At 53.0% G+C, this 25267-nt stretch overlaps 8 protein-coding genes and 2 non-coding genes across 10 annotated transcripts; 3 read left to right on the top strand and 7 right to left on the bottom strand.

Moving 5' to 3' along the window:
• Positions 1-46: 46 nt before the first annotated feature.
• Positions 47-1910, bottom strand: PHACADRAFT_261431 (uncharacterized protein). Its single transcript, XM_007399067.1, has 12 exons — positions 1861-1910; positions 1679-1802; positions 1584-1620; positions 1438-1527; positions 1282-1383; positions 1165-1231; positions 999-1112; positions 934-948; positions 784-884; positions 627-724; positions 393-571; positions 47-339 (listed from the first exon to the last, which is right to left on the bottom strand). Exons 1-12 carry the CDS (start codon positions 1889-1891, stop codon positions 254-256), a joined length of 1044 nt encoding a protein of 347 aa, XP_007399129.1. The 5' UTR covers positions 1892-1910; the 3' UTR covers positions 47-253.
• A 222-nt stretch (positions 1911-2132) lies between these two features.
• Positions 2133-3895, bottom strand: PHACADRAFT_261430 (uncharacterized protein). The gene is made up of 12 exons (XM_007399066.1): positions 3811-3895; positions 3624-3747; positions 3537-3573; positions 3384-3473; positions 3223-3324; positions 3106-3172; positions 2939-3052; positions 2860-2874; positions 2702-2802; positions 2505-2647; positions 2317-2447; positions 2133-2255 (listed from the first exon to the last, which is right to left on the bottom strand). The coding sequence occupies exons 1-12, from the start codon at positions 3842-3844 to the stop codon at positions 2170-2172; spliced, it is 1044 nt and encodes a 347-aa protein (XP_007399128.1). The 5' UTR covers positions 3845-3895; the 3' UTR covers positions 2133-2169.
• A 1262-nt stretch (positions 3896-5157) lies between these two features.
• Positions 5158-7123, top strand: PHACADRAFT_261428 (uncharacterized protein). The gene is made up of 8 exons (XM_007399065.1): positions 5158-5478; positions 5532-5599; positions 5650-5723; positions 5773-5852; positions 5903-6020; positions 6072-6400; positions 6455-6943; positions 6998-7123. The coding sequence occupies exons 1-7, from the start codon at positions 5242-5244 to the stop codon at positions 6476-6478; spliced, it is 930 nt and encodes a 309-aa protein (XP_007399127.1). The 5' UTR covers positions 5158-5241; the 3' UTR covers positions 6479-6943; positions 6998-7123.
• Positions 7124-7462: 339 nt separating this feature from the next.
• On the top strand, positions 7463-12209 carry PHACADRAFT_261425 (uncharacterized protein). The gene is made up of 12 exons (XM_007399064.1): positions 7463-7654; positions 7709-7832; positions 7898-7934; positions 10792-10881; positions 10937-11038; positions 11094-11160; positions 11213-11326; positions 11383-11397; positions 11459-11559; positions 11618-11724; positions 11777-11955; positions 12021-12209. The coding sequence occupies exons 1-12, from the start codon at positions 7621-7623 to the stop codon at positions 12101-12103; spliced, it is 1053 nt and encodes a 350-aa protein (XP_007399126.1). The 5' UTR covers positions 7463-7620; the 3' UTR covers positions 12104-12209.
• Positions 12210-12425: 216 nt separating this feature from the next.
• PHACADRAFT_t119 lies at positions 12426-12530 on the bottom strand. Its single transcript has one exon. It is a non-coding gene; the product is annotated as a tRNA-Lys (tRNA).
• Positions 12531-13173: 643 nt separating this feature from the next.
• PHACADRAFT_31238 (uncharacterized protein) lies at positions 13174-14528 on the bottom strand (the record flags this gene model as incomplete). The annotated part of the gene is made up of 7 exons (XM_007398488.1): positions 13174-13247; positions 13298-13328; positions 13388-13576; positions 13631-14006; positions 14054-14100; positions 14199-14471; positions 14526-14528. The coding sequence occupies 7 exons, from the start codon at positions 14526-14528 to the stop codon at positions 13174-13176; spliced, it is 993 nt and encodes a 330-aa protein (XP_007398550.1).
• A 2146-nt stretch (positions 14529-16674) lies between these two features.
• Positions 16675-18383, bottom strand: PHACADRAFT_261422 (uncharacterized protein). The gene is made up of 9 exons (XM_007399063.1): positions 18309-18383; positions 18043-18255; positions 17940-17990; positions 17842-17888; positions 17577-17792; positions 17363-17522; positions 17124-17312; positions 17038-17068; positions 16675-16986 (listed from the first exon to the last, which is right to left on the bottom strand). Exons 1-9 carry the CDS (start codon positions 18348-18350, stop codon positions 16913-16915), a joined length of 1023 nt encoding a protein of 340 aa, XP_007399125.1. The 5' UTR covers positions 18351-18383; the 3' UTR covers positions 16675-16912.
• Positions 18384-19395: 1012 nt separating this feature from the next.
• PHACADRAFT_261421 (uncharacterized protein) lies at positions 19396-20244 on the bottom strand. The gene has a single exon (XM_007399062.1). It carries the CDS (start codon positions 20014-20016, stop codon positions 19552-19554), a length of 465 nt encoding a protein of 154 aa, XP_007399124.1. The 5' UTR covers positions 20017-20244; the 3' UTR covers positions 19396-19551.
• A 69-nt stretch (positions 20245-20313) lies between these two features.
• On the bottom strand, positions 20314-22014 carry PHACADRAFT_100771 (uncharacterized protein; the record flags this gene model as incomplete). Its single annotated transcript, XM_007399061.1, has 8 exons — positions 20314-20364; positions 20416-20502; positions 20553-20572; positions 20627-20665; positions 20722-20775; positions 20828-20852; positions 20908-21255; positions 21310-22014. Coding segments are annotated over 8 exons (1329 nt in total), but the record flags the coding sequence as incomplete, so codon positions are not given.
• Positions 22015-24289: 2275 nt separating this feature from the next.
• Positions 24290-24382, top strand: PHACADRAFT_t121. The gene has a single exon. It is a non-coding gene; the product is annotated as a tRNA-Lys (tRNA).
• Positions 24383-25267: the final 885 nt, after the last annotated feature.

Genomic DNA, 25267 nt, shown 5'->3' with positions numbered 1-25267 from the left:
GTCACCGTTGAGGACACTGTCCAGATGGAGAAGATGATCCCGGTATGTTTAGTCTTTCCGCGGGTTGCAGCGTGCCCCTTGAAACACATATTCAACGTCCAGATTCAGAGTAAGAAACGGAAACATATTGACGAGCTGCTTCGAAAGATCGAAGCCGCATGACCCGGAAACGATCCCGGCCCAACTGTCATGTTTCTGTAGTTGGGTTGGTAACCTACTTGCACATTGTATCGACCGACGCGGCTATCGTAATCTATGAGTGGCCAAAGATTGTCATGGGCTGATACGGCTCCTCGAGGTACTTGACCTCCTCTTCCGTGAGCTTGATGTCCACCGCGACTAGGCCATCGATCCGTCAAGACCTGATCAACATACCCACTAGAAGAACCTACCAATTAGCTCCTTGAGGCTGTCCAGCTTCGTGGTGCCGACGATCGGCGCGGTCACATCTTCCTTGGCCAGACTCCACGCGAGGGCGATCTGCGCCATAGTGGCGCCCTTCTTGCTCGCAAGCTCCTCTACCCTGCGAATGATCTCAGGCGATCCGGCACCGGTGTATCCGTTGATCATACTGCAGGCACTGATGCGTAAGTCGCAGATCGACGAGGGTTTGTGACATTGCATACCGGTCGGTCTGCGCCCGAGACGTAGACTTGTCCGAGATGGGACGCGTCAGAGCACCGCGAGCGAGCGGCGACCATGGGATCGCGCCGACGCCGAACATCTGTGGAAAAGAGACAGGATTAGGGTCAGCTGATGATGTACGCGTATATAATACCTTGCCTTCAGCGTCGGGAACATCTCGCGCTCCTCTTCGCGATACAACAGGTTGTGGTGATTTTGCATCGAGATGAACGGCGTCAGCTTGTTGTTGATGGCGTAGTCTGTGATTGTGGTCGGTAGATTGGTCAATGGCGAGCGACATAGACGTACTCTGCATGGCATGGACTACAGAACATTATGAGTACATATAGGTAGTAGGGAGGCAGAAGGCATACATTGGTAGGCATAGCAGGAACTCATGCCGATGTAACGGACATAGCCAGCTTTGACTACGTCGTGCAGAGCTTGCATAGTCTCCTCAATGGGCGTCATATAGTCGAATCGGTGGCCTGAAGCGGGTGTAAATTAAAGTGAGTGCGACCGTAGCACGCAAAGTCATACACTGCAGAAGATCAATATAATCAACTTGGAGACGCTTGAGACTCGCTTTGACCGAGTCAAATACATGCTGGGAGGGATTATGTAAGGGCTATCATGAGAAGCAAAAAGCGGCTGCACCTTGCGGTTCAGGCCTCTCTGGTTGATGATACCGTAGTCCGCTGGCTTCTTGCCGGAACGGATGATGTTGATGTTCGGGTCCGGAGAGACTGCTCCATTGAGCTGATAGGCGCATCAGGAGACATAACATCACATGGGACAATGCATGGCACCGGCCTTGGTCATGATGACAAGCTCTTCGCGAGGTAAGTTCAATTTCCTGATCGCGTTGCCCAGAATGATTTCGGAATGACCATTTGAATACACCTATGAGAATGATGTCAAGCAAGTCTGAGAAAAATCAGACATAATTGGGCTCCCACATTTGCGGTATCGAATGTTTGGATCCCATTATCATGTCTGTCAAAGATATGTGAACACCCGACCACAAAATACAAAGAATACCAGGGGCACATACGCGAATTTAATATGCTCGATGGCCTCCTCTTCATCGAGAACCCACTCTTGCCAACCCTTGAGGCCGTAGGACATGCATCCCAAGATAATCTTGGAGACTTTGAGACCAGAATTTCCGAGGCGGACTGGCGGAGTGTTCAGTCTTGTTTTCACGCAAGACACAAGAGGAAGTGGGCTAGTCACCATACTGCATCTTCCCCGTCGTTGCAGCCATCTTCACAAGCTCTCTACGTTGAGAAGTTGTAATGCGTGAACCCTATCTTCCGCAAGATACGTTCCCTTATAAATGGTGCCTACGCGGTGACGCAATCCTGCACGCAAAAGGCATATCTAGCTCTGATGTATATATGGTGCGCTGGACGTGCCGGGCGGTCACATTCTCATGACAGAGCCCTGCAGATTCCCAGACGGAACGCGAAAGCCGGAAGGCGTGGGAACTGAGCAAGCGCCGAAGCTTCAATCAATCCGTTGACATTAAACAGGTTCTCACTCCTACTTATGACCGAGGATGGATACGTTTCGGTAAGGCTCCTCCAAGTATTCCTTCTCTTCCTCACTGAGCTCGATTTCGGTGGCAGCTGCAAATATTAGTTGCTAATCAATATCCTCTCAACATTGCACAACCCAGCTAAGGCGTACCAATGATATCTTTCAGGTTCTCGATCCTCGTCGTGCCGACGACAGGCGCAGTAACGCCCTCTTTGGAGAGAACCCACGCGATTGCAGCTTGGGCCATCGTAACGCCCTTCTTCTTAGCTATCTCTTCGAGTCTGGAACGCGTCTACTTCAGCGACCGCTAAGCTGACTAGATAAAGCCCTTGATCTACCTCTTGACAATATCGCTGGTCGCTCCCTGCTGGTATCTCTTGATGAACCAGTCGGTCTCACCTCGAAGCGACTGCTGTTCCGGGGGTCGACTGAGCAGCCCGCGCGCCAGGGGAGACCACGGAATGCTCCCGACGCCAAACATCTAGTAACAGAGCGACATGAGCTCGCGGACTGCAGTAAGCGTGAACAAGCGAACCTTCAGTGTCGGGAACATTTCCCGCTCTTCCTCGCGGTATATCAAGTTGTAGTGATTCTGCATCGAGATGAAGGGCGTCAGGTTCTGTGAGATAGCGTAGTCTGAGAGGCGAGGCTATCGTCAGAACAACAACTCCGGATTCAAATTGCTCCGCTCACTTTGCATTGCATGGACTTAACAATATCAAGTCAGTTCCTAGTATCCGGCACTTGTCGAGACAAAAGTTGCAAAACGTACATTGATAAGCATAGCACGAGCTCATCCCGATATAACGGACGTAGCCAGCTTTGACCACATCATGAAGCGCTTGCATGGTCTCCTCGATAGGCGTGTTATAGTCGAAGCGGTGACCTACAAAACAATAAGTATACCCTCTAATAGATCCACTAGTATGGCGAACATACATTGCAAAACATCGATGTAATCCATTTGGAGTCGCTTCAGCGAGGCCTTCACAGAGTCGAAGATATGCTGGACACAAGCTCAGCGTCGCCATCTTATGGAAATCAGTGCGCGTATACCTTGCGGCTCAGACCCCACTGGTTCACGAGCCCGATTGTATCTGGATCAACGCCCATCGCGACGACATTTGTGCTGAAATCGCGGGCGAAAGGGTGGCACACCTATTATCGCGTGTTAGTCCTATCGCGCACCACAAAGTGCGTGGCGGAGTACAGTGTACCTTGGTCATGACGACGATCTCTTCCCTACGGATCCCCAGCTTCCTGATTGCGTTGCCGAGGATAATCTCGGACAGGCCGTTCGAATAAACCTAAACACAAGTCACAGCTCATGAGCCAAAGCACATTGCGCTTGATACGCCAGAAATGCTCACGTCCGCAGTGTCAAACGTCTGAATGCCGTGCTCGTACCTGCGATAACTCAGCAGCGGGAAGAAGGGAAGTGTTGTGATGCAACCTACGCGTATTTGATGTGCTCGACAGCGTCGTCCTCACCAAGAGCCCACCCCTGCCAGCCTTTGTCGCCGTACTGCATCGTGCCGAGGATGATCTTCGAGACCTTCAGGCCTGAGCTGCCCAAGCTCACTGTTCGTCCGTCGCATTGAGCGCTATAGTCTTAGAACAAGATGACAACGGGGTGTCACGCACCATATTTCATCTTCGTCGGAGCGGTGCCAGCCATCGCAGTATTCAGGAAAGACTTCAAGGTTGGGAACGCGCATGTCGATTCGACATGTATCCTACTATATATATATATGCGTGCGTGTGTAAAGCGAAGTAAAATTTCTCATGCTTCCAATGAAGTCACCAAGCGTCTTCCTCCTTGAGAAGCGTTCGATATCAAACCCTGAAATCCGGGCGGTGCGCCAGGTGGGTCGTGATTCACGGTTCGAAGCCTCCAGATGTGAAGAGCGTCCTGCTGGGAGCGGTAGGCTCGGACGGGATAAGTGCTATCTCCAATTCTCCCGTGCAGACGGCTGCAGCGGGGCTCGAGCATCATCTTGAGCCCAATACCAACGGGGCATAAAGCGCCACACAAGGCGGCCGTAGCGGCCAGTAGCATCTGACTTGGTTGCTTAACTGAACGTTGAGCAGATCCCAAAGCCTGTCCAAGGACGACAGCATTGTAGAGGCGACATAGCGACCAATCCTGCTGTTCCTGCTGCTACGATTACTGTCTGCTTATCGTATTTTGTCTTTTCTGGACGTCGTTGAGGACGTGCTTTGATGGCTTTACCGTCCGGCTTGGTCAGACACTCCACGGCACTCGGACGCAACGCGTAACATGCGTTTAAAAAAGCATGCTTACTTATCTCTGACTCGACCCTTCAGACTCTACGGCTCCGCTGGTGAGCAGGGGCGCCGGGGAGGTTCTCAACGGAGGTCATGGCCGCGTAAGATCCTCAAAGAGCATACGCTTGAGACCCTACGAAATACGGATCGGCCCTTCGCGGAGGACGATGCGACCCCCGCTTCCAAGTTCCTAACTGCTCGCTAAGTGGCCCCACGTACACTATTATCCGATTACTTGGTTATTCTTCCTCTTACTGCGAGACACGTACCTGGCCGCCCTAGAGATCTTGTGCGAGGATGCTACTACATAAAGAGGTTCAAAGTAGCTGATCATTGAATGCAACGCAGAGCATGTTTGCAGAAGGGTAGCTTACAGGCACGAGACTAGGCTGTGGGGCACAGTACGTTCGGGTCAGTACGTTCGTGCACAAGATTTGTGTTCCGCCATTGCGGACGTACCGCTTACCTTCTCAAGAAGCTGGACTTACTCGATCAGTCACCTCAGTGACGGCTGTCTGAAACATAAGCGATCCAGTAATGATCTTGTAGTAGCCAAGTAACAAATTTGATCTATTGAGATGGATATGGATATCTGCGATAATCCCTCTGCTTACCTTCAGCCTAGTGCTCGACATTTTGACTTCGACCTTGACACTCCCTTCGACCTGCTTCTGTTTTTTCTTTCTGTATCATTTCTTTTGACGTCCCAGAACCACTGCAATCCGCAACGCATAACTCTACTCTCAGCACATACTTTTGACGATACTAGACGACAGACGACCCGCCATGGCCATCTCTGTCCCCGACTCCTGGATCGAAAGGCTCATGCGCTGCGAGAATCTACCCGAGACAGATATGAAGACGCTATGTGAACGGGTACGATGCATTCTCATGGAGGAATCAAACATTCAGCCAGTCTCGAGTCCGGTTACGATCTGCGGCGACATCCACGGCCAGTTCTGGGACCTCCTCGAGCTTCTCCGCAAGGGCGGTGCCCCACCGGAGACGAGCTATATATTTATGGCACGTAGGTCGCCCTCAGACTCCGCCATCCCCGCCCGCTAAGCGACCTCCAGGGCGATTTTGTCGACCGCGGGCACTACAGCCTCGAAACAGTATCGCTCCTACTTGCTCTGAAGGCGAAGTGCGTCCGGCCGCTGCATGTAGAGAAATCCAAGGACTGACCGAGCACAGATACCCTGACAAGGTGACACTTCTACGAGGAAACCACGAGAGCAGGCAGATTACGCAGGTGTATGGTTTTTATGGTGTGTACCGCGACTGTGTGAATGCGATCATTGCTCACGCGGTCTCCAGACGAGTGCCAACAGAAGTACGGCAGCGCACTCGTTTGGAAAGCATGTTGTAGCGTCTTCGACTACATGAACCTTGCTGCTGTGAGCTCCCTCCGCCTCTGTTTTCACCCCACCCCCTCATGGACCGCAAGATCATCGATGGCGAGACGCTTTGCGTGCATGGCGGGCTCTCTCCAGATATCCGGACCTTAGACCAGATACGCGTCCTTTCACGAGCCCAAGAGATACCACACGAAGGCGCCTTCTGCGGTGAGCACCCCTCTACCGACTTCCCGCACGCCTCTCTGAACCCCCGCGTAGATTTGATGTGGTCCGACCCCGACGAAGTCGAGAACTGGGCGGTGAGCCCACGCGGGGCGGGCTGGCTTTTCGGCGCAAGCGTAACGCAAGAATTCAACCACGTCAACTCGCTGCGGCTCATCGCGCGCGCACACCAGCTCGTCCAAGAGGGCTACAAGTACATGTTCGATGAGCAGCTTGTCACCGTCTGGAGCGCACCCAACTATTGCTACCGTTGCGGGAATATGGCGTCGATACTGACCGTGCGCGAGGACGGGAGCAGGCATTTCACTGTCTACGGCGCTGCTCCCGAGAACGAGAACGACAGAGGGCAGAAGAATAGGAAGATGGTAAGTTGCGCAGTCGCCGACAAGAATATTCTGGGGGTGCTAATGATACCGTAGGGCGCAATGCAATATTTTGTATGAATAATGTCACTTCGTGCACCAGTTGTAGCCGCTCGATATTACTCAGAGGTCTTGGTGGTTCTGACGCGTCGTTTCCGTCGATGGAGTCAGTTCGTGAGCGGAACCGGAGTAGTACGTGATTCCGTCCTTCGATACAGAATGGTGTGCAATCACAAGGTCATCGACAGCTGGTGTGTAGGCCTTCTCCGCTCTCTGGACTTCCGGTGAAATTGGACCTCGTATCTCATTTTGTTCGGATGACTGGACGACGAGGGCTCAGTAGGGCGTCCGGGTAACCATGAAGGAAACGTTAACATCAGTCACCGCTTGAGGTGTGCGCATACTGAGATTCACGACAAGTATTCGCCGGTATAGCCGTCTGAAAGGAAACCTTCTAACCTTTCCGGGCCGAGCAGTGTCAGCGTCATGCGGATATCACGGAAGTTCTTTCAGCGTGCTTACATACGCGGATTCCCGTCGTGATAGGTGAGCACAGGTAGCTCTCCAGCAAGAGGATGAAGTAAAATAACTTTCTGGTAGTCATTTCGCTTAGAGGAAGCCCCCGCGCGCGGACCTGATACCCAATTTCATAACGACGAAGTTCAGCCAGCCGTCAGAACTCCCTTGTGTTGCAAAGTAGTTGGCCTGCGTGACGGTCCTCATAGAGTAAGAGCGTTGATCTAAATGCATTAATAGCGCAAGAAGGTGCTGACTTATGACGCCTGAAGTAATAACGTGCCTCGGAACGAACATCAGACTCGGGAGTTGCTCGCCTAAACGAACCAGTGACATCTTACTGGTCATGTTGTAAAGCGTGCGTCACCTTGCGGCCGCTTGCCTCGTCAAGCTCGGCAGATACTTTCGCGGCATACGCGTCACCACGGCAGCTTATTCAGCGCACATAACGGATACAATATACCCGGAGCAATAGGCACACACTCTTTGCTTACCTCACCTCCCACCACAGGACGCGCCGTGGCACATGAAATCATGAGTCCGTCCACTATCGTGACCATATCAAGATCAGTATCACAGGCAACGACAATGCGGACGCTTCTTTACGAGAGAGTTGGGGCGTATATATACCGCCAGGATATGAGAGTAACGAGTTCAAGCGTTCTCACCACCCTCACACCGTTTCGCTTGCGCACTAGACCAGCAACATGACCGAAGCTCCGAAGGCAAAGATGCAATATGGTATGGTTTACGCATATGGACCGATAAGCTGGCACTGAAGAGATTTCACTACAGTCCGTCTGGGCAACTCCGGGCTGAAGGTGTCCAAGATTATACTTGGATGCATGTCCTACGGTATCAAGAGCTGGGCAGATTGGGTCCTCGAAGAAGAGGAGGCCATCAAGCACATCAAATATGCGTGAGTACTCTTGTTGAGCTGCAAAGCTTCCTCACAGATCCCGATCCGCACTGCTCGCTGGTTAGGTACGACGCCGGCATCCAGACGTTCGACACTGCCAATGTGTGTACGCTGTCATACCTCTAGTATAAGTGCAGCCTAACGAATTCCAGGTTTACTCTAACGGCTACTCGGAGACCATCCTTGGCAATGCCATCCGGAAGCTCGGGCTTCCGCGGGAAGAGTTGGTCATCTTGACCAAAGTATACTTCGCATGTTAGCCTTCAGTTCGTCTTGGACTAAACTTTTATCTAACAGCTCTACGGCGCAGTGTCTCCGGACCCGAAAGTTAGCATCGTGCGCTCTGGCAAGGCGCCTGAGGAATTCGGTATCATCAACCAGAAGGGGTTGAACCGCAAGGTTTGCGACCTGGCCGTAGAAGTTCATACCGAGTCGACTAATCTGTAATGTGCAGCACATTTTCGACTCTGTCAAGGCGAGCCTGAAGCGTCTCCAACTCGATTACATCGATGTCCTGCAATGTGCGTCTCTGTCGAGCTGTTTGTTGCCACTCTGCTGACATACACTTTATAGGCCACAGGTTTGACACAACGACCCCTATCGAGGAGACTATGCAGGCATTGCACGACGTCGTCCAAGCTGGTTACGTTCGCTACATCGGAATGAGCTCGTGCCATGCCTATCAATGTGAGTCCGTTTTCCGGTCTACGTCTCTTCATAAGCTGATCGCGCCCCTCCACTAGTCCACGCCATGCAAAGTATGCATTTACACTTGCTCATAAGGTCGATGAGCTGGGACTGACAAGGCCTGTCTGCAGACTACGCCATCAACAACAAGCTCACACCGTTCATCTCGATGCAGAACCACTATAACCTGGTTTATCGCGAGGAGGAGCGCGAGATGTTCCCGACGTTAAAGGTCAGCTCACAGCTCCTATTCTCGCGTGGATGCTGATCAGGACGCACCACAGCTCTTCGGTGTTGGCTCGATCCCCTGGTCGCCGCTCGCGCGTGGCCTGCTCACGCGCCCGTTCTCTGTGACACTCGAGAAGGGCACCTCGCGCACTAAGTCTGACCAGTACGTCTTCCCATTTCCCTGCTCTATCTCATGCGCTGAACTCTGTCTGAAGATGGGTACACGGGTATACTGGAGCGGGGACGTCCGCAGTCGTTGCGCGTGTTGAGGAGCTAGCACAGAAGAAGGGCAAGACGATGGCACAGATCGCGATCGCGTGGGAGCTCGCCAAGGACGGGGTCACCGCACCCATTGTTGGCACAACGAGCCTGCAAAACTTGAAGGAGATCATCGGTGCGTCGCAGCCCTACTTAACACAGATATTTCTGTCACGTTTACTGACCGAGGCTGCAGACGCGCTCGATGTCAAGCTCGATGAGGAGGATACCAAGTACCTCGAGGGGGCATATCAGCCGACTGCGATTTTCGGGCACTAGTAGCAGGCCTGCCTGCCTAAAGATAACTCTTCACAGGCTTTTGCATTATCACAGACAGTACTTGCATTTTGGACTCATGTTGTTCCCCTTCTGCGCTTGAAGTAGTCCTGCTAGTACTAGTGGCATCGTCATAGTCACAAAGCTCTGTCTGTAAACACAAAATAAATACGCGTCATCTCTGCCTATTTCTGGTATTTACCATATTCCGGCAATGTCTCGAGATGTATTGAATTTCATCACATGAAGGCTGCCAAATAAGCCAGGTCTTTCCGGACAAGCAAGGCGGCTGTTGTCGAAGGAGACGCTCCACAACTTGTGTGTTGACAGTGCGATAAAGAGCCTTGAAGTGCTCGCCTACAAGGAGATTGTGTATGATGGGGGCTTCATCCCGAGCCGCAATTTTTCCCGGGAGGGCTCCAAAATGCGATCTGTGTGGACCAGAGTGGAGCAATTAAGTCCAAATCTCGACGCAGGAGAAGATCGAAAGACCCAGCCCTAACCTTAGACAAACGGCCAAATTTGTCCCTGGCCAGTGGTTCCACGGGCTTTGAATATTTAAATACTCCTATAGAGCACTCTAAAAAGCATTAATGAGCCTTCTGCATAAACTTGAGATACTCCTCTCTGTATTGCGGTCATCCTAAACATGATGCATAATGCCATGAGGGCAGACGTTGATCAATTAAGCGCCATATTACGTAACGAAGGCTTCTATGGAACTCGGGAGGCACGGGCAAGTACATGGCAGTCACAAGCCCATGATGTCGGTCGCGACACGGCATTACCACCAGCGGGAAAGGGGTGCCGCCTACTTCCTCTCGTTGCGGCGCACGCGTCACCACGGCAGCTTATTCAGCGCGGATATCGGATACAATTCATCCGGAGCAATATATAGGCATACGCTTTTTTGCTTATCTCACCATCCGCCGTTCACATGAAGTCATGAGTCCGCGCTCACTATCGTGGTCATACCAGGATAGGTATCACAGGGAACGACAACACGGAAGCTTCCTTGTGGGAGAGCTGGGGTGTATATATACCGCAGGATATGAGAGTAACGAGTTCAAGCGTTCCCACTGCCCACACTCGACCCTTGCCGTGACACCGCTGTGCTTGCCAACTAGACCAGTAACATGACCGAGGCTTCGAAAGCAAAGATGCAATATGGTATTGTTTACGCATGCCGACCGATGGCCTGGCACTGAAGAGGTTTCACTACAGTCCGTCTGGGCAACTCCGGGCTGAAGGTGTCCAAGATTATACTTGGATGCATGTCCTACGGTATCAAGAGCTGGGCAGATTGGGTCCTCGAAGAAGAGGAGGCCATCAAGCACATCAAATATGCGTGAGTACTCTTGTTGAGCTGCAAAGCCGCCTCACAGATCCCGATCCGCACTGCTCGCTGGTTAGGTACGACGCCGGCATCCAGACGTTCGACACTGCCAATGTGTGTACGCTGTCATACCTCTAGTATAAGTGCAGCCTAAATAAATGGTCAAATCGCTAGGTCTACTCTAACGGTCACTCGGAGATCATCCTTGGCAATGCCATCCGGAAGCTCGGGCTTCCGCGAGAGGAGTTGGTCATCTTGACCAAGGTATACTTCGCATGTTAGCCTTCAGTCCATTTTGGACTGAACTTTTGTCTGACAGCTCTACGGTGCGGTGCCTCCGGACTCGACAATTAGCATCGTGCGCTCTGGCAAGACGCCTGAGGAATTTGGTATCATCAACCAGAAGGGGTTGAACCGCAAGGTTTGCGACCTGCCCATAGAAGTTCGTACCCAGTCGGCTAATCTGTAATGTGCAGCACGTTTTCGACTCTGTCAAGGCGAGCCTGAAGCGTCTCCAACTCGACTATATCGATGTTCTGCAATGTACGTTTCTTTCGAGCTGTTTGACGCCACTCTGTTGACATGTACTCTATAGGCCATAGGTTTGACCCGACGACGCCGATCGAGGAGACCATGCAGGCATTGCACGACGTCGTCCAAGCTGGTTACGTTCGCTACATCGGAATGAGCTCGTGCCATGCCTATCAATGTGAGTCTGTCCCTTAGTCTACATCTCTTCATACGTTGATCATGTCCCTCCATCAGTCCATGCCATGCAAAGTATGCATCTACACTCACTTATGAGACTGATGGGCTTAGATTAACACGGACTTGTCTGCAGACTACGCAATCAACAACAAGCTCACACCATTCATCTCGATGCAGAACCACCATAACTTGATCTATCGCGAGGAGGAGCGCGAGATGTTCCCGACATTGAAGGTCAGCCCATAATTCCTTCCCTCGTGTGCCAATAGCACTGACCAGGGACACACCACAGCTCTTCGGTGTTGGCTCAATCCCCTGGTCACCGCTCGGGCGTGGCGTGCTTACGCGCCCGTTCTCTGTGACGCTCGAGAAGGGCACCTCGCGCACCAAGTCTGACGGGTACGTCTTCCCGTTTCTCTGCTCTATCTCATGCGCTGAGTTGCGTCTGAAGATGGGTACACGGGTACGCCGGAGCGGGGACGTCCGCGATCGTCGCGCGCGTCGAGGAGCTGGCGCAGAAGAAGGGCATGACGATGGCACAGATCGCGCTCGCGTGGGAACTCGCCAGGGAAGAGGTAACCGCACCCATTGTTGGCACAACGAGTCTGCAGAACCTGAAGGAGATCATCGGTGCGTCACAGTCCTGCTTGATAGGGATATTTTCGTGGGCCCTGCTGACAGAGGTTTGGGTGCAGATGCACTCGATGTCAAACTCGACGAGGAGGAGGTCAAGTACCTCGAGGAGCCATACCAGCCGACCGCGATTTTCGGGCACTAGTAAACGGCTATCCCGCTTGTATATAGCTCTGCACAGGCTTTTGTGTATTCGCCGACAGTACTTGAGTTTCGGAGTGCATCGAGAAAGACGCAGTCATGAGAACTTTCCAAGCTGGTGTGATACTAGTACTAAGGTTAAAAGATTGGCATGAAATGTGCTCATCAGGATTAGGTTTAGTGAATGATGGGTCTTTGGTACGGTAGTCTAGGGCGGTTATGGGAACCAATGCCCGCCTGCTGGCACTAATAAGAGCCCAAGGGGTTCAAGTGCGGCGGGGTTACAGTTTACACTTTGAAGGAGAAAAAAAAAGAACGAAAACACTAGCCCACCGCGAGGGTCGAACTCGCAGCCTTCAGATTACACTTAACGGCGTGTATTCACCCGCGCTCTAAGAGTCTGACGCTCTATCCGATTGAGCTAGGCGGGCGATAATCCGTATGCTGATCTGTCATACATAAAGGAGCACGCCACGGCAAGCAGAAAGCCTATGTCTCCGTGTTATTGCTTGTGGTACTACTTCGTCGCGACTTACTCGGTACAGATTGTAAGCGTTGTAAGGAAGCGCATTATTTGCATTCACATTTCCCCCTCTGCTAGGATTAGCATATCCACGGTTGCCTATGACGATCAGTCTCCCCGAAGTGAACACCCCATCCGGAACCATGACTGCGGGCGAACGCCTCCTGAAATCATAGCTTACAATCTGTACAGAAGTGCTACCGTAGGTTCTTTGTACACGAGGGCCCGTAGAGAATGGTCCCTCGGCTGTACGGGTGCCTATGCTTCTACCACCTTGAAGGCCGTCGGGAATGGCCTCTAGTTATGCTCTGAACACTTCGCGCTGGCGTGACGGTGGTGAGCTCTACAGTAGGACTCTGAGTGAGCCAAAATTCCTGGACTGTTTTCACACGACTCGCACAAAACGCGCGCGTTTTAGGTTGGCAATATTCTCAGATATATATATATATATATATATATAGAATTTTAATTTCTAGAGTAAAAACGACGTTCGCAGGAGATTTGACATCTTTCGTTTCAAAAAGACTCAAATACAAAAGACTCGGGCCAGATTACTGGAAGTAATTTGCGGCAGAACCCTTCGCCAAGTTCCACGCCTCATCGAGAGCCTTGACAACTTCTTCGGCTGCACCACGGTCAGATTTAGTCACAGGTCAAATATTGTATGTTACTTACGCAAAGGACCTTTCTGGAGGTCGACAAGGTTCTGGCGCGTCGAGTCCAAATGAGCTCGTTGTCTAACATGCCAGCACACGACGGACTGACCTGCTCAGCCTGCTGTGCGCTCGAGGTGCCGATAATAATCGCGTCTCCATGTTCGTGCTTGAGGAGGCTGTGGTGGGACATCCAACGGAGGGCGATTTCGGCGAGCGTCAAGTTGTGCTTCTTCGCGACTTCTTCAATCTTCTCCAGCGCGGCAAAGTACGGTTCGTTCCAGTACCATAAGCGCGAGATCTGCCAAGCACAACTTCAGCTGTAGCGATAATATGCAGAGAATGGAAAACAGACCTTGCCGATCGTGCTGTTCGGGTCGAAGCGCGTGCCTGGCTCGATCCGGTCGTGCATCGAGCGGTAACGGCCCGTGAAGAACCCACCACCGAGCGGATTGAACGCGTAGAACGCAATGCCGTATTCGCGCAGGGCCGGGAACAGCTCAGGTTCAACGGTACGGTGTACCGCGTTGTAGAGCCCCTGATACGCCGTGGGCACGACGTAGCCGTTCACCTTGCATATCTCCACGACCTGAGCGACCTCCCAGGACATGTAATTGCTGAGTCCAAAATGCTGGAACTTTCCCTCCTTGTAGAGGTCGTTCACGGCCTTGAGTGTCTCCTCGAAGGGTGTCGTCCGGTCTGGCGCGTGAAGATACCGCAGGTTGATGGAGCTACGCGAGTCAGCCGCAGTGTTCGTCGGATGTGCGCACTGACTCACTCGGTCTTGAGAGCCCTTAAGGACTCGTCCAGGTACTTGCGCAGATCCTACAAACCACCGTGGTCAGTAAGTATCCTGTGGCGCCAGTGCTGCATCACCCACATCCGGCTTGTGGCTCATCAGCGGTGCACCAGGAAGGGGATACCCGTTCGTCTGGAAGAACCGTCAGTGGCAGGCCCCGGGCATAGAGCGCCTCCAGATGTACCCCATTCGGCCAGAGCTTCGTGTCCAGGATGAGCCCGCGCTTCTTCCAGTCGAGTTCGCCGAGCACCTTCTCGCTCGTGCCTCCGGTGTAAATGCGCGCGGTATCGACCTGGTAGTGGCCATGCGCCTGGAAGACGTCGAGGATCGCCCCGACGTCCACCACACCCGTCACACGTACGTTATTTGTGCCCAATTCCCCAAAGTTTCCGGCACCCTGAGGCCCAACTCAGCATGTACACAGCAAAAATAACTACGCAGGGAAGCCGACCATGACGATGTTCAACGTGGTCTTCTGCTTTGGGTGGGACACCTTGAAGTGAGTGTAGATGTTACTGTTTCTCTATCTTGGTGCTTGAAGCTGATGAGTACCGCCGGATGAGGGGTTGGTTTATATCTGCCACCGCGATGTGGCTTAGTAAGGTCGAGGGGAACGCATCCATAGTCAAGGATCCCCGAGCGCCGAATGGTCAGGCAGAGGAAAATGTTCAGTTGATAGGTACCTGCGAGCTGTGACAAATCAGATCTAAACGCGGGTTGAGGCTACAAAAGCTCCAAACAAATATTATTTACTCACCAATAGGAAACTCAGAGCCTTGGCACCAGACGTGCGCGGTGAAGTGCATGAGTGCACACTGAAATCGATAGTGCGTAGTGCAGGCTCTGCATAGCCTGCGAGAGCCCTGTTATCTTTATTCTCGAGCGAGTATAGCGCAATGGAGTAGAATGCCGAGGAAAAGAGAGCACTCGCTCGCCACACGAGGGGACTTAGTCATCATGGTGAAGACCGAGGCGGCCCAGCCGGGAGCGACGGGTGTAAGGAGATTGCTTGGATGCGCCCACGTATGTGCCTGATGTCGCGAACAGATTGATCGTCGTGTGTTGCGCAGCCGGCTACCATTCAAAACGAGCCTGGTCGGACATCCTTGAGTTTCCTGTACTGGGCCCGCGCTGGTACTGACGGCATTCAACGTGAATGTTATGGATCTGTAAATGTCTTGATGACTAACCAGTACGAGCTAGACCTGCTCGCAGATAGATAACTTGCCTACGCGAACACGACGGGAGTCTAGCGGGCAGTAATCATCGAAAACCGGGGAGTATAGGTCCGCGTGAGCCCGTGGAGCGGTGGATGGACCTAAAATTGGCCACCAGCGAACGTCTAGCTGCAGAGAAGCGCGTCCGAAGGGCAGTCCCAACATTATACGCCATCTTCGTGAACATGCCGTGCACCACAGTAAGCCGGATGAGGGCATCATCGTACCTTCACTCCATCATGCTGTAGTGCGATGCCTGATAGAAGGCAAGCTCGGCGGTCATCATGCTACAAAGCCCTTCGTGGCATCTCCAGCGTGAGAGCGCGCTGCCTCGCTTTTCTTGGCCTGCGTTCTCCGATGGTCGCGCATACTGTAGTTTGTATGGCTATAAAAGCCGTCATGAACGCTTATTTTCAAATATGAGACCAGTACTCGACGCCAACACCATGGATGGCGAACAGGCAATTGAAAAAGCGAGAGTCTGCTTAGCGCCATGAAAAGGCATCACGTGAGCTTCATTTGTCCGTGTCCGGCAAAGCCCGAGAGCAGCGCCGATAAGTATTTGATGTCCACAAGTCGGGGGCAGCTCCCAATTATCCCTCAAATTCAAAGTCTGATTTGGTGGGGGTGGCTCATGATGGATCTCTTGTCCTGGACTCGCGCCCTGCCCAAGATCTTCACGACTTGAGCCTTCCCGGAATTAGTGTAGTCAGGAGCGCTAGCCGTTCTGCAAACTCGCACACATTTGATACTCCGACTCTCTTGACATACATTGTGCTCGGTGCGCCAAAAACAGCCGCATCTTATTTAAGCTGCTCGTGCTTGAGCCGGATAAGAGACAACAGTCGATGGAGATCGGCCTCCTATGGCTTCCAGTTGCTAGGGCACTGAAGCGCACCTAATTATTCTACAATGGCCAACGAAATAAGTTTGCTCTCTATAATCATACCAGTTACTCCGTCGTGCTACTTGATAGGTACTGGGGGTCGGCTGGCACTGCTACGGCACCGTGCCGCGAGCTTTTTAGATACCCATTAAGATCTAGTGGCTCATGAAGCTTCTGCTACCATATTCATCGCTAGTAGAAAATAAGGATACGAGTCTTGACGCTGCTGAGAAAGATAAGCTGCGCCCGGGTGCACGCGCCTCAATGCGACGTGATGAACAGAATGAAAGCGGTACCGTATTGCTCAAGTTACAAGCGCGTGGGAACGCCACAAAGGTATCGGAGTTCGCACAACATGATCCGATTCGTTGGAGCCGGGTCCAGGCCCTGTGTGCACAGCTCGTAGAGCTCCCTTGGCTTACGAACTAATCAGAATTGGACCGGCCGGAAACGGTTGGTATCATTTGAGCACTAGTGGCACTCAACGCGGATGGCGCAATAGATCGTCCGCTGCAGCACTTTCTGCTCTCAGATATACATACAGGTGCGGCAAAATGGACAAAAGGAGCGATACGGAAATACATCCCGCTGTGATTACAACTTATCAACCTACGCACACCGGCAGATAGCACACACAAACAGCGAGTGATCAGTAAGGCTGAACAAGTCCATAGCAGCGCGGTTGCCATTTTATAATTGCAAACTGCCATGTGGAAGAACAGCTACGCCAGCGTATCAGTGAAAATAATTCGTGGCAGTCCCCTTGACCGAGGCCCAAGCCTCGTCCAAAGTCTTGACAACGTCTTCGGCTAAATCACGGTCAAAGCGCGTTCTACCACTTCTATAAATGTGACACTCACGCAGCGACCCCTTCTCGAGGTCAATAAGATTCTAAACCCCCGCCGTATATGAATTTCGTGCCAGACACGAGACAACGCTTACTGACCTGCTCGATGTGCTTCAGGCTCGAAGCGCCGATGATGATCGCATCGCCGTGCTCGCGCTTCAGCAAGCTGTGGTGCTCGACCCAGCGAAGGGCAATCTCGGCAAGCGTCAGATTATACTTCTTCGCGGCCTCTTCAATCTTCGCCAGAGCGTTGAAGTAGGCTTCGTTCCAGTACCGATAACGGTATCCCTGCCAGCAAACCTTCAGAAGCCGCAAGACTCCGAGCAGAACGCACGTACCTTGCCCTGCATCTTGTCTGGATCGAATCGGGAGCCGGACTCGACTTGGTCATGCGTCGAACGATATCTACCTGTAAAAAAGCCGCCGCCGAGCGGGTTGTATTCATAGAACGCCATGCCATACTTGCGTAGGCAGGGAAAGAGCTCTGGCTCTACCGCGCTGTGCCCATGTCGTTGAAGTTTCCCGCTTTAATTCGTAAAGAGACGAACATACCGGTGGATCGCGTTGTAAAGTCCTTGGTACGCCGTGGGCATGACATACCCATTTGTCTTGCAGATCTCCGCGATTTGGGCGACTTCCCAGGACATGTAGTTGCTGATTCCGAAGCGTTTGAACTTGCCCTCCTTGTAGAGCTCATCCACGGTCTTAAGGGTCACCTCGTAAGGCGTCGTGCGGTCAGGGCCATGGAGGTACCACATGTCCAGGGAGCTGCTTGTAACTCAGCACATGGCTCTTCAGACACTTATGATGGACTCACTCGGTATTGAGCGCTTTCAAAGATTCGTCCAGGTGCTTGCGTAAGTCCTATACGGCGGTTATAAAACCTGACTGGCGCTATAGCTTCGCAGCCCGCACCTCTGGTTTGTGGGTGATCACCGGCAAGTCTCGCAGCTTATACCCATTCGGCTGGGGGGTACCGTCAGTCTCATGTTTTATATAGAGGCTCAGGTCAGCTTACGCCCATGGGGTAAAGCTTCGTGTCCATGGCAAGGCCGCGCTTCTTCCAGTCCAGCGCAGCCAGCACTCCCTCGCTCGTGCCCTGGGCGTACACGCGGGCAGTGTCGAGCTCGTAGTGGCCATGAGCTTGGAAGACATCGAGGATCGCTTCGATGTCTTTTACGTCATGCACACGTGCACCCTCGGTTCCCTTTGCGCCGAAGGTCATGCAACCCTGGGGTACACTTCAATACATGCAGGATGCGGAGACTGGAGGTACGGACTAACCATGACAATGTTTAGCGCGGATTTCTGTACAGGGCGGGACATCTTGTGTTATTTCCTGTTATGAGTCAACGTTGGCCTACGATGATTGCGAACATGGCTGGAGCAGGAGCAGTATATATACGCGACGGAAGATAAGCTTGGTAAGGTCGAGAGTCTTAGGCGCTTTTCCTGCCTGTGACGCCAGCGTCCGGCAGAGCACTTGCGCCGCGTCATATTTCGACAGTCAGCGTTCTCGACAGTGAGAACGACCGGCACGCAGTCGTTCCCAACAGAACTTGCGGCTTCTTTGACGGCCTCAGTGCCGGGACAGGAGCGACATGTGCCAGTCAGAAAAGCTTCTCCAGATCTGTAGTGGTAATTCGCTCTCGACCAGGGCTCGGTTGTCCCGTGAGATAGAAGTGAAGATGTCTAGATAAAATGGCCGCCAGAACAGCCGTATTCCCTGAGCGCGCAACGAAGACGAGCGCCAGAAACGCCGCCAAACCTTCGGAGCCCAGGTCGAGGACGACTCGGAGCCCTGGGTCCAACATGACATCAGCCTGATATTCGAGCCTGCTCAAGAATGAAATACCTTGCTCCTTCAGTGCAGTTGAAGCTGGACATGCTGCTCAAAATCGCAAATTCTCACTTTTCGGCTTGAATGATGCGGAAACCTGATGGATGTCCGTTAGTCAGAGCCCGTGAGGAGAGTCACACCGAGGCCAATATTGCTGGTCTGATGCACAACGAACAGAGAGCGCACAGTAGAAACAGCGCTCGTCATCACGGCTGACATTCCGGGGCGTTGATGAGCGCGAGAAACGAGCTGTGAATATCCGCCATGCAAATTACCGGCGGGTCTGAGACATCGAAATTCCCAAACGTGTCCTGATGCCGACCATGCGGAGTCCTGAGAAAGGCAAAGTGATCATGATGCGCCCCGTGAGAAGCTCATGATTGCCTCTCGTCTCGGATTCTCTTGCAAAACGACATCGACCGCGCATCCCGTCGCTCATGAGGCCGGGAAAGCAGATCATGCACAGAGGGGGAAAACGTCGAGAGGGGTACTCGACAAATGGGAGGTAGTTTCAATATGAAAGCTAACGAAGTAGAACGACAGAACGTGTAGAAGTTGCTATATGATAATTCACGTAGTATCTCTGCCCCACTAATATGCAAAAACGAATATCCCTGTCTATCCAAAGGGGAATAGTCAATTACCATGATAGATTGATGTGCGACGCCGCTGCCGTCGACTAGAGACCTAACGGTGGCGCTCGACCCTGATAGGCCTCCCGCGTGCCTTGTCCGCACGGTGCGGCCTGTGAATGCCTTCGCCCAGCACAACCGCGTCCAGTACGCCCGCGCCCGCAGCGAGCCGTACCATGTCCTCAGCAGCCAGGGCGGCATTTCGTCGGGGGTTCCGCCGCGGATCGTGTGCAAGCAACTGTGGCGGCGGCGGCGGCGGCATTACTGGCAGGGCGGGTGGAGGTGGCGCTGCTACAGGGACAGGCGCGGGCGCCGCGCCATGGCGGTGCCTGCGACGGAGTCGGGCAGGTAGAGCAGGTGGAGCCAGTACGGGCATAGGAGGATGTGCAAGCGCCGCATTGGGGTGCACATGCGCAAAGGCGGCAGCTGCGGCAGGGTTGTATGGCGGTGGCAGCAGTGGCAGCGGCGGCGGCAGTGGCGGCAGTGGCGGCATCCTCAGGTCGAGGAACGCCTGACCCATTGCACGATGCAGTGGTACTGGGGCGCCCATCACTGGCCTCGCGACTGCACGCAGACCGGCCGGGAAGGGCGGGGGATGGTGGTGGCGATGGTTAGGGTTGTTGCAGACTGCGTGCTTAGGCGGTGCCTTGGGCAGGTCGACTCTGATGTCTGCTTCGTTGACTCCGGGATGCGCACGCCTGTACTCTTCCTGCGCTCTCCTCGCAGCCACAGCAACCTGGCAAAATTCGGTCAGCGTTGGACGCGGTACATGGGACCGAAGACATACTTCTTCCGAGTGTCGCTGCTCAGTGTCTGATTCCCATAGCGGACATTTTCGACTGTCTTTTGGCAAATTATACGGAGGTGCCTAGATCTCGTTTAGTAAAGGTTTGCAGGTATCAGAAGATAGGAACCGTACCTGATTAAAATGCTCGTAACCGTTGATTATCTTGCGACAAGTGTAGCATGACATCGTTTTGCAATGCGGGCAGACCATTTTGTTGCACTGAGTGGAGGGTTAGCCTGCAATCAGACAGAAGGGAGAGGTGGACATACCCCAGCCTCCTTTATAAATGCTGATAGTGGTTTATTTAGCGCAATGAAGGGGCCGTAAATGCCTCTTCACGTACCTTTGTTACAGCTCGGACAATTACGCATGAGGGCAGCAGCTGGACGCATATGATATTAGACGAGCATTCACCGGGATGAGGAACAAAGAACGTACTCATAGCTTCCTCGATAGCGTGGCGAGCGTCGAGCTTCTTGTCTTCCGCAGCCTCTGCGACAGCCTGTCAAACACCAGTATTTCGAATGTATGTCTGGTCACGTACCCTCGCAGCTCTTGGGCAAGTGATCCTGCATCATAGCCCATCAGAAACTGGAGAAAACGGACGTCACAAATCTTGCTCACTAGCTTCTTGCACTTCCGACAAGAAACGGCGCCGCACTCTTCGCGCTCGCACCTAAACAGCTTCTCCTGCTCGTTCTCGATCACGACCTGGTACTCGCAGAACGGGCACTCCTCGAGGTTTTCGAGCCCCGCTGCTTCGAGCTCCTTCCGCTGGCTGACGCGCTCGTACAGCTCAAGCAATTTCGGCGTGAGGATCCGGCGGAGCTCCGATGGCGCGAAGAGCAGCTTGCACCCAGACTGGTCCATGCAACTGATCGCGTGATTGTGCTCGCCGAGGAGCGTCGCAGCGTAATTCGTGACGCAATCCACGCAGAAAAGATGCGTGTCTGGGCACTGAGTCATTTTGCTCTGATAGGACGATAATATGAGCAGAGAAGCTGGAATGCAGCAATGGAGACGTACAAAGGGATAGGTCGAAAAACAGCATCCACACTCCAGACCTTCGCCGTCGTCCCCTTCCACGCCGTGCAAGGCGACGTCCTCCTGCAGCTTGCGCACAAGCCACGCCCGTTCTTTCTCGAACTCTACGTCGTGGTGCGCCTTCCCCTTGCCTTTGCGTTTCTTGCCAGACGATCGGGCTGTGCCATTCGTAGATGTCGTTTCCCGTCGCTGAGCATGCAGGGAGAGATAGGTCGGCGCATACAGTCTATTGTGTTCTGCAAAGCGCCGTTGTACCTCGTCACAGGGAATACTAGGAAACTCCTGCGAGAGTTGATTCTGAGTCGAACAGTAAGCATCTGTCGGGTAGTCCAAGCGGTATGGCGGACTCACTAAAGCCAGGACGTCGTAGTACTTGCCTCCAAGGCGTGCTCTACCTTGGCTAGTATAGTCGGGCCCATCAAGCTTCCTTGCTTTCGCAGGGACTGCCTCTTCTGCACCTTCGTCTGACGAACGTTTCCGCTTCCTCGACACCTTTGGGTAATTGGGCGTTTCGAACAGGGAGTGCAAAACCCGCTGTAGAGCAACTTCATACGGGTCCAGGGCGGTGGCAGTTGTACCTGCAGAGTCTACGTTTTGGACATCGAGGTGGTGCCGGATGAGCTTCAGTAGATGCGTAGGCTCGACGTCGGGGACGATCTCGAGTACCTGCGCCACCGTCAGGGACATTGGGTCCTGTTTTGGCTCTGTAGGCTGGGACTGTGGACGATCGCTGCTCCCTGAAGCTGCTGCATATGAAGGGTGACATACAGCGACAAGGGCGTTCGCCTCATTGTGCGGGCCGCCACCGAGGGCATTCATGGCGTCCACCTTAAACTCGCCACTCGTTACATCAACGTTTTCTTTGGTTTGAGTGGTCGTAGACACAATGGAAATAATGCCGTCTGACGAACGAGCTTTTTGGGACTTAACAACAACAGGCGAGGGATCCCGCACATGAGGCACAGCTGCTGACCTGTCCTTGTCATGAGTTTTTGGATACTCCGCGTTCTCGAAAAGCGTGTGTAAGATCGCTTCAGCAATTTGAGCAAAAAGCGCTTCATCGTCTCCCCAGTTGCTCCCAGAAACTGAGGGACGGGAGTCCACCTGGAGCATAATAAGCTGCTTCAGATAGCTCTTGTCCACGTCGGGAACAATCTCGAGGACTTGTGCGATGAGTCGAGGAATGCGACTGGGTGCCATAATTTCTTCTTGGGAAGCGGGGGGACTCGAGGCAGCTGACAGAGGGACTGGAAGATGTAGCGGACTGTCGTAGCGATCCATAGGCCGCACGTCGGCTCTCCTTTTACCTTTACCTTGAGGCGACCTGGATGCCGGTGGCAGGGCTACGGACAAGCCATCGTCCGCGTTTAAGAGTGCAAGAATGGCGTCGTCTTCGTCTATGGTGTCCGCATGTCAGACAATACGGTCGCAGACACGCCCAGTTATTGGACGCACCGTGGTCGTCGTCGGGCAAAAACAAAGGCGCCCTGAGACGGCGATCAGGGCTCCCGTCAACCTGCCCTCCACCTTCACGTGTTCTCCTTCTCTCGGAGCTCGCTACCACACACTTTTCATAGAACTCCTCCTCGTCGGAGTCTGATATTTCGATGATATCCTGCGGTTGCACTGGTGGGGCTTTCCGTCGCGGTGCGGCGGCCCTACGGGGGCGCCGGTGAGATGATGATGCATGGGCGTTGGATGGTCCAGCGACCTGATAGCCGACCACCGAGACGTGGTCGCTGTTCGAAGGCATCCGGACAACGTGGTGGGACAACGTAGGGTAAGGAGGCACGCGACGCGACCAACATTGCTGTATTCGAGGTCCGCACGTGATTCTCCCCGCGGTGTCAGGGGCCCGCTCAATGAGCGCATATTTGGGATCTAAACATGAACGGCTCAGGCAATTGCGCCAATATCGTGTGAGATCTTGTCAATTTCGTTCACATGCTGCCTGTACTGGTAGTATTTTACGAGGAAATTCCCTAGCCCCTCGCACGCGCCACAAGACTTGCTCAAAAGTAGCCCAAATTTGGGAGTCCTGCGTGCAACGCGGACTGGAATCCCATCTTCTGTGATCATAGGATGTAGTGCTGTCTAAAATTTGGCCCACCTCCAAGCATCTAGTCCCGGAATGCGTCCTCGACAAAGCTCCAGGGAGGGTCGAGTATTGTGCGCAAGCACACTGAACCATCAGCTTTCCGTAGTTAACCCCGCACTTCACGAATCACTAGCGATTTGCCGCTGCTCAAGATCCGGGACAGCAACATGTTCGAACTTCAAGCTTCACGGTCGATCTTCCATTTGAGTGGCATTGCATAATAGTTTCATCGACGGTTATGGTGAGTCCCTAGTGCAAGTGACTGACCATGTTGCTATGGGCTTATTAGTTGCCTTACAGCGTTTTCGGCTTCTCTATTTTGATCAGGCGGCCAGTCTGGGATGATCGTCGCTCAACAAAGGGCGCCTGCCTGGAAGACGTGTCGTTTGAGACTGGTTTCTGGACGTCAGTTCAGCGGTGGCAGCTTCAGATAATATGAGCTATAAGGAATATCTCATCGATAGTGTCTGTAGACAGCCGAAGATTTGACTTCCTCCCGTTCCTTCGTGCACGCCCCATCCGGGCCGCTCGTGCAACCTACTGCAGCTGTTAGTGCTGGCCTTGCGGACCACACGCTTCTATTGTGGTCGTCCTGAATTGCGGCAGCGATTTTGTTCAAATTTCCCCATCTGTAGCTGGTTACCACGGCAGGTCAGAGTCGTCCAAGACATTGTCGATGCACCACGTCTACCTGTCTCACTGTTAGGGCCGATATTTGGTCGCGACCCAGCATCAATATTTCAGCGAGTTCTTCTTTCTTACTTTGGTTATGCAACTCTCCTAACGAACTTTGTGTGCTCCTTCGAACGCCGGAAGTGAATTGCACGTCAGGATTGAGTACGGCCAAATTTGGAGAATTATTAAGCCCGCCTAGCTCAATCGGATAGAGCGTGAGACTTTTAAGTCTGTGGGCTTCAATTAATCTCAAGGCTGCGGGTTCGACCCCCGCGGTGGGCTAGTGATTTTGCCGATGTCTCCTGCGCCGACGTTAAGGCTCCAACCGTTTAGTTTACATGTAAACTTTTTTTGTAAACACACAGTAAACGGTTGTAAATGTTTATAAACAGTTTATAAACAGTAAACAAACAGTTATTACAGGGATCTAACCCACTCTAGTGGATTGCGCCAGATTAGCCTCTGAGAAACCTGTGTGAGCCTACTGCTCTACTTGAGCCTGAAAAGATAGGTACAAATGTCAGTGCTTGAGCAACGCAAGGCACTTGCTTGATGCGCAAGAGAAAAGCGAGGCTGCAGCTTCCTACTTACAATATTGATGTCCCAAACACTAGGCCCGACTCGGACGTGTATAGATAGTGCACCTACTCATGCGTACAGGGAAGGAGCAATGCGTGCATCACATCCCGAGCACGGACCGGCCATCAGGCAGCATCTGAACACTCCGTACCTCAAGCATCATGCTATGGTCATCCCTATGGCCCGCTGGTGTCCCCTACGCATAGTACGCAGATTGCGGGCACACGAATAGTCTCGATTGGCCAGTGGAGGTTGCGGGAGGACAAACACTGGCAATCACAAGCTGCAGGAGCGGTATTGCCAGGCAGCACTGTACTGCGAGGGTAAGACCTATGAAGGTATCCGTGGGGCTTGTAAGAAGCTTGCGGTTCCGCCTTTAGAAGGTTGGCATGTCCTATCATTGACCTCGTCATTGAGAAGTGGGCCGATAACCTATGCGAGTGTAGCCTGGCACTTCGGGGGTGACACGACATACTCTCGCGCTAGGACTTCGAGAGCTGGCTTAGAGAGACTGCCGCATGGGTGCGGACCTCTGATAGCCCTTTTAGAGTCAATCTGCCTTAGTATCGCATGTGTACTGTCATCGCT

This window comes from Phanerochaete carnosa, assembly GCF_000300595.1.
Source record: "Phanerochaete carnosa HHB-10118-sp unplaced genomic scaffold PHACAscaffold_8, whole genome shotgun sequence".
NCBI lineage: Eukaryota > Fungi > Basidiomycota > Agaricomycetes > Polyporales > Phanerochaetaceae > Phanerochaete > Phanerochaete carnosa.
The sequence above is the reverse complement of the archived record's forward strand: the minus strand, read 5'-3'. Positions and strand labels throughout refer to the sequence as shown.

Bases quoted from the DNA above. Each gene is read 5' to 3' on its own strand.
- PHACADRAFT_261431 (XM_007399067.1), bottom strand. From the start codon at position 1,891: ATGGCTGCAACGACGGGGAAGATGCAGTATG. The intron at 1,621-1,678 runs GTATGTGCCCCT...TATCTTTGACAG, and splicing joins ATCGAGCATATTAAATTCGC to ACATGATAATGGGATCCAAA. The intron at 1,384-1,437 runs GCCGGTGCCATG...TGCGCCTATCAG, and splicing joins AGCTTGTCATCATGACCAAG to CTCAATGGAGCAGTCTCTCC.
- PHACADRAFT_261430 (XM_007399066.1), bottom strand. From the start codon at position 3,844: ATGGCTGGCACCGCTCCGACGAAGATGAAATATG. The intron at 3,325-3,383 runs GTACACTGTACT...ACGCGATAATAG, and splicing joins AGATCGTCGTCATGACCAAG to GTGTGCCACCCTTTCGCCCG. The intron at 2,648-2,701 runs GTTCGCTTGTTC...CTCTGTTACTAG, and splicing joins AAATGTTCCCGACACTGAAG to ATGTTTGGCGTCGGGAGCAT.
- PHACADRAFT_261428 (XM_007399065.1), top strand. From the start codon at position 5,242: ATGGCCATCTCTGTCCCCGACTCCTGGATCGAAAGGCTCATGCGCTGC. The intron at 5,724-5,772 runs GTGTGTACCGCG...CGCGGTCTCCAG, and splicing joins GCAGGTGTATGGTTTTTATG to ACGAGTGCCAACAGAAGTAC. The intron at 6,021-6,071 runs GTGAGCACCCCT...ACCCCCGCGTAG, and splicing joins ACACGAAGGCGCCTTCTGCG to ATTTGATGTGGTCCGACCCC.
- PHACADRAFT_261425 (XM_007399064.1), top strand. From the start codon at position 7,621: ATGACCGAAGCTCCGAAGGCAAAGATGCAATATG. The intron at 11,161-11,212 runs GTACGTTTCTTT...TGTACTCTATAG, and splicing joins CTATATCGATGTTCTGCAAT to GCCATAGGTTTGACCCGACG. The intron at 11,956-12,020 runs GTGCGTCACAGT...GTTTGGGTGCAG, and splicing joins GAACCTGAAGGAGATCATCG to ATGCACTCGATGTCAAACTC.
- PHACADRAFT_261422 (XM_007399063.1), bottom strand. From the start codon at position 18,350: ATGTCCCGCCCTGTACAGAAATCCGCGCTAAACATTGTCATG. The intron at 17,313-17,362 runs GTACGTGCGTTC...GTTTGCTGGCAG, and splicing joins CAGACAAGATGCAGGGCAAG to GGATACCGTTATCGGTACTG. The intron at 17,069-17,123 runs GTCAGTAAGCGT...GCGGGGGTTTAG, and splicing joins GCCTGAAGCACATCGAGCAG to AATCTTATTGACCTCGAGAA.
- PHACADRAFT_261421 (XM_007399062.1), bottom strand. From the start codon at position 20,016: ATGGGTCAGGCGTTCCTCGACCTGAGGATGCCGCCACTGCCGCCACTG.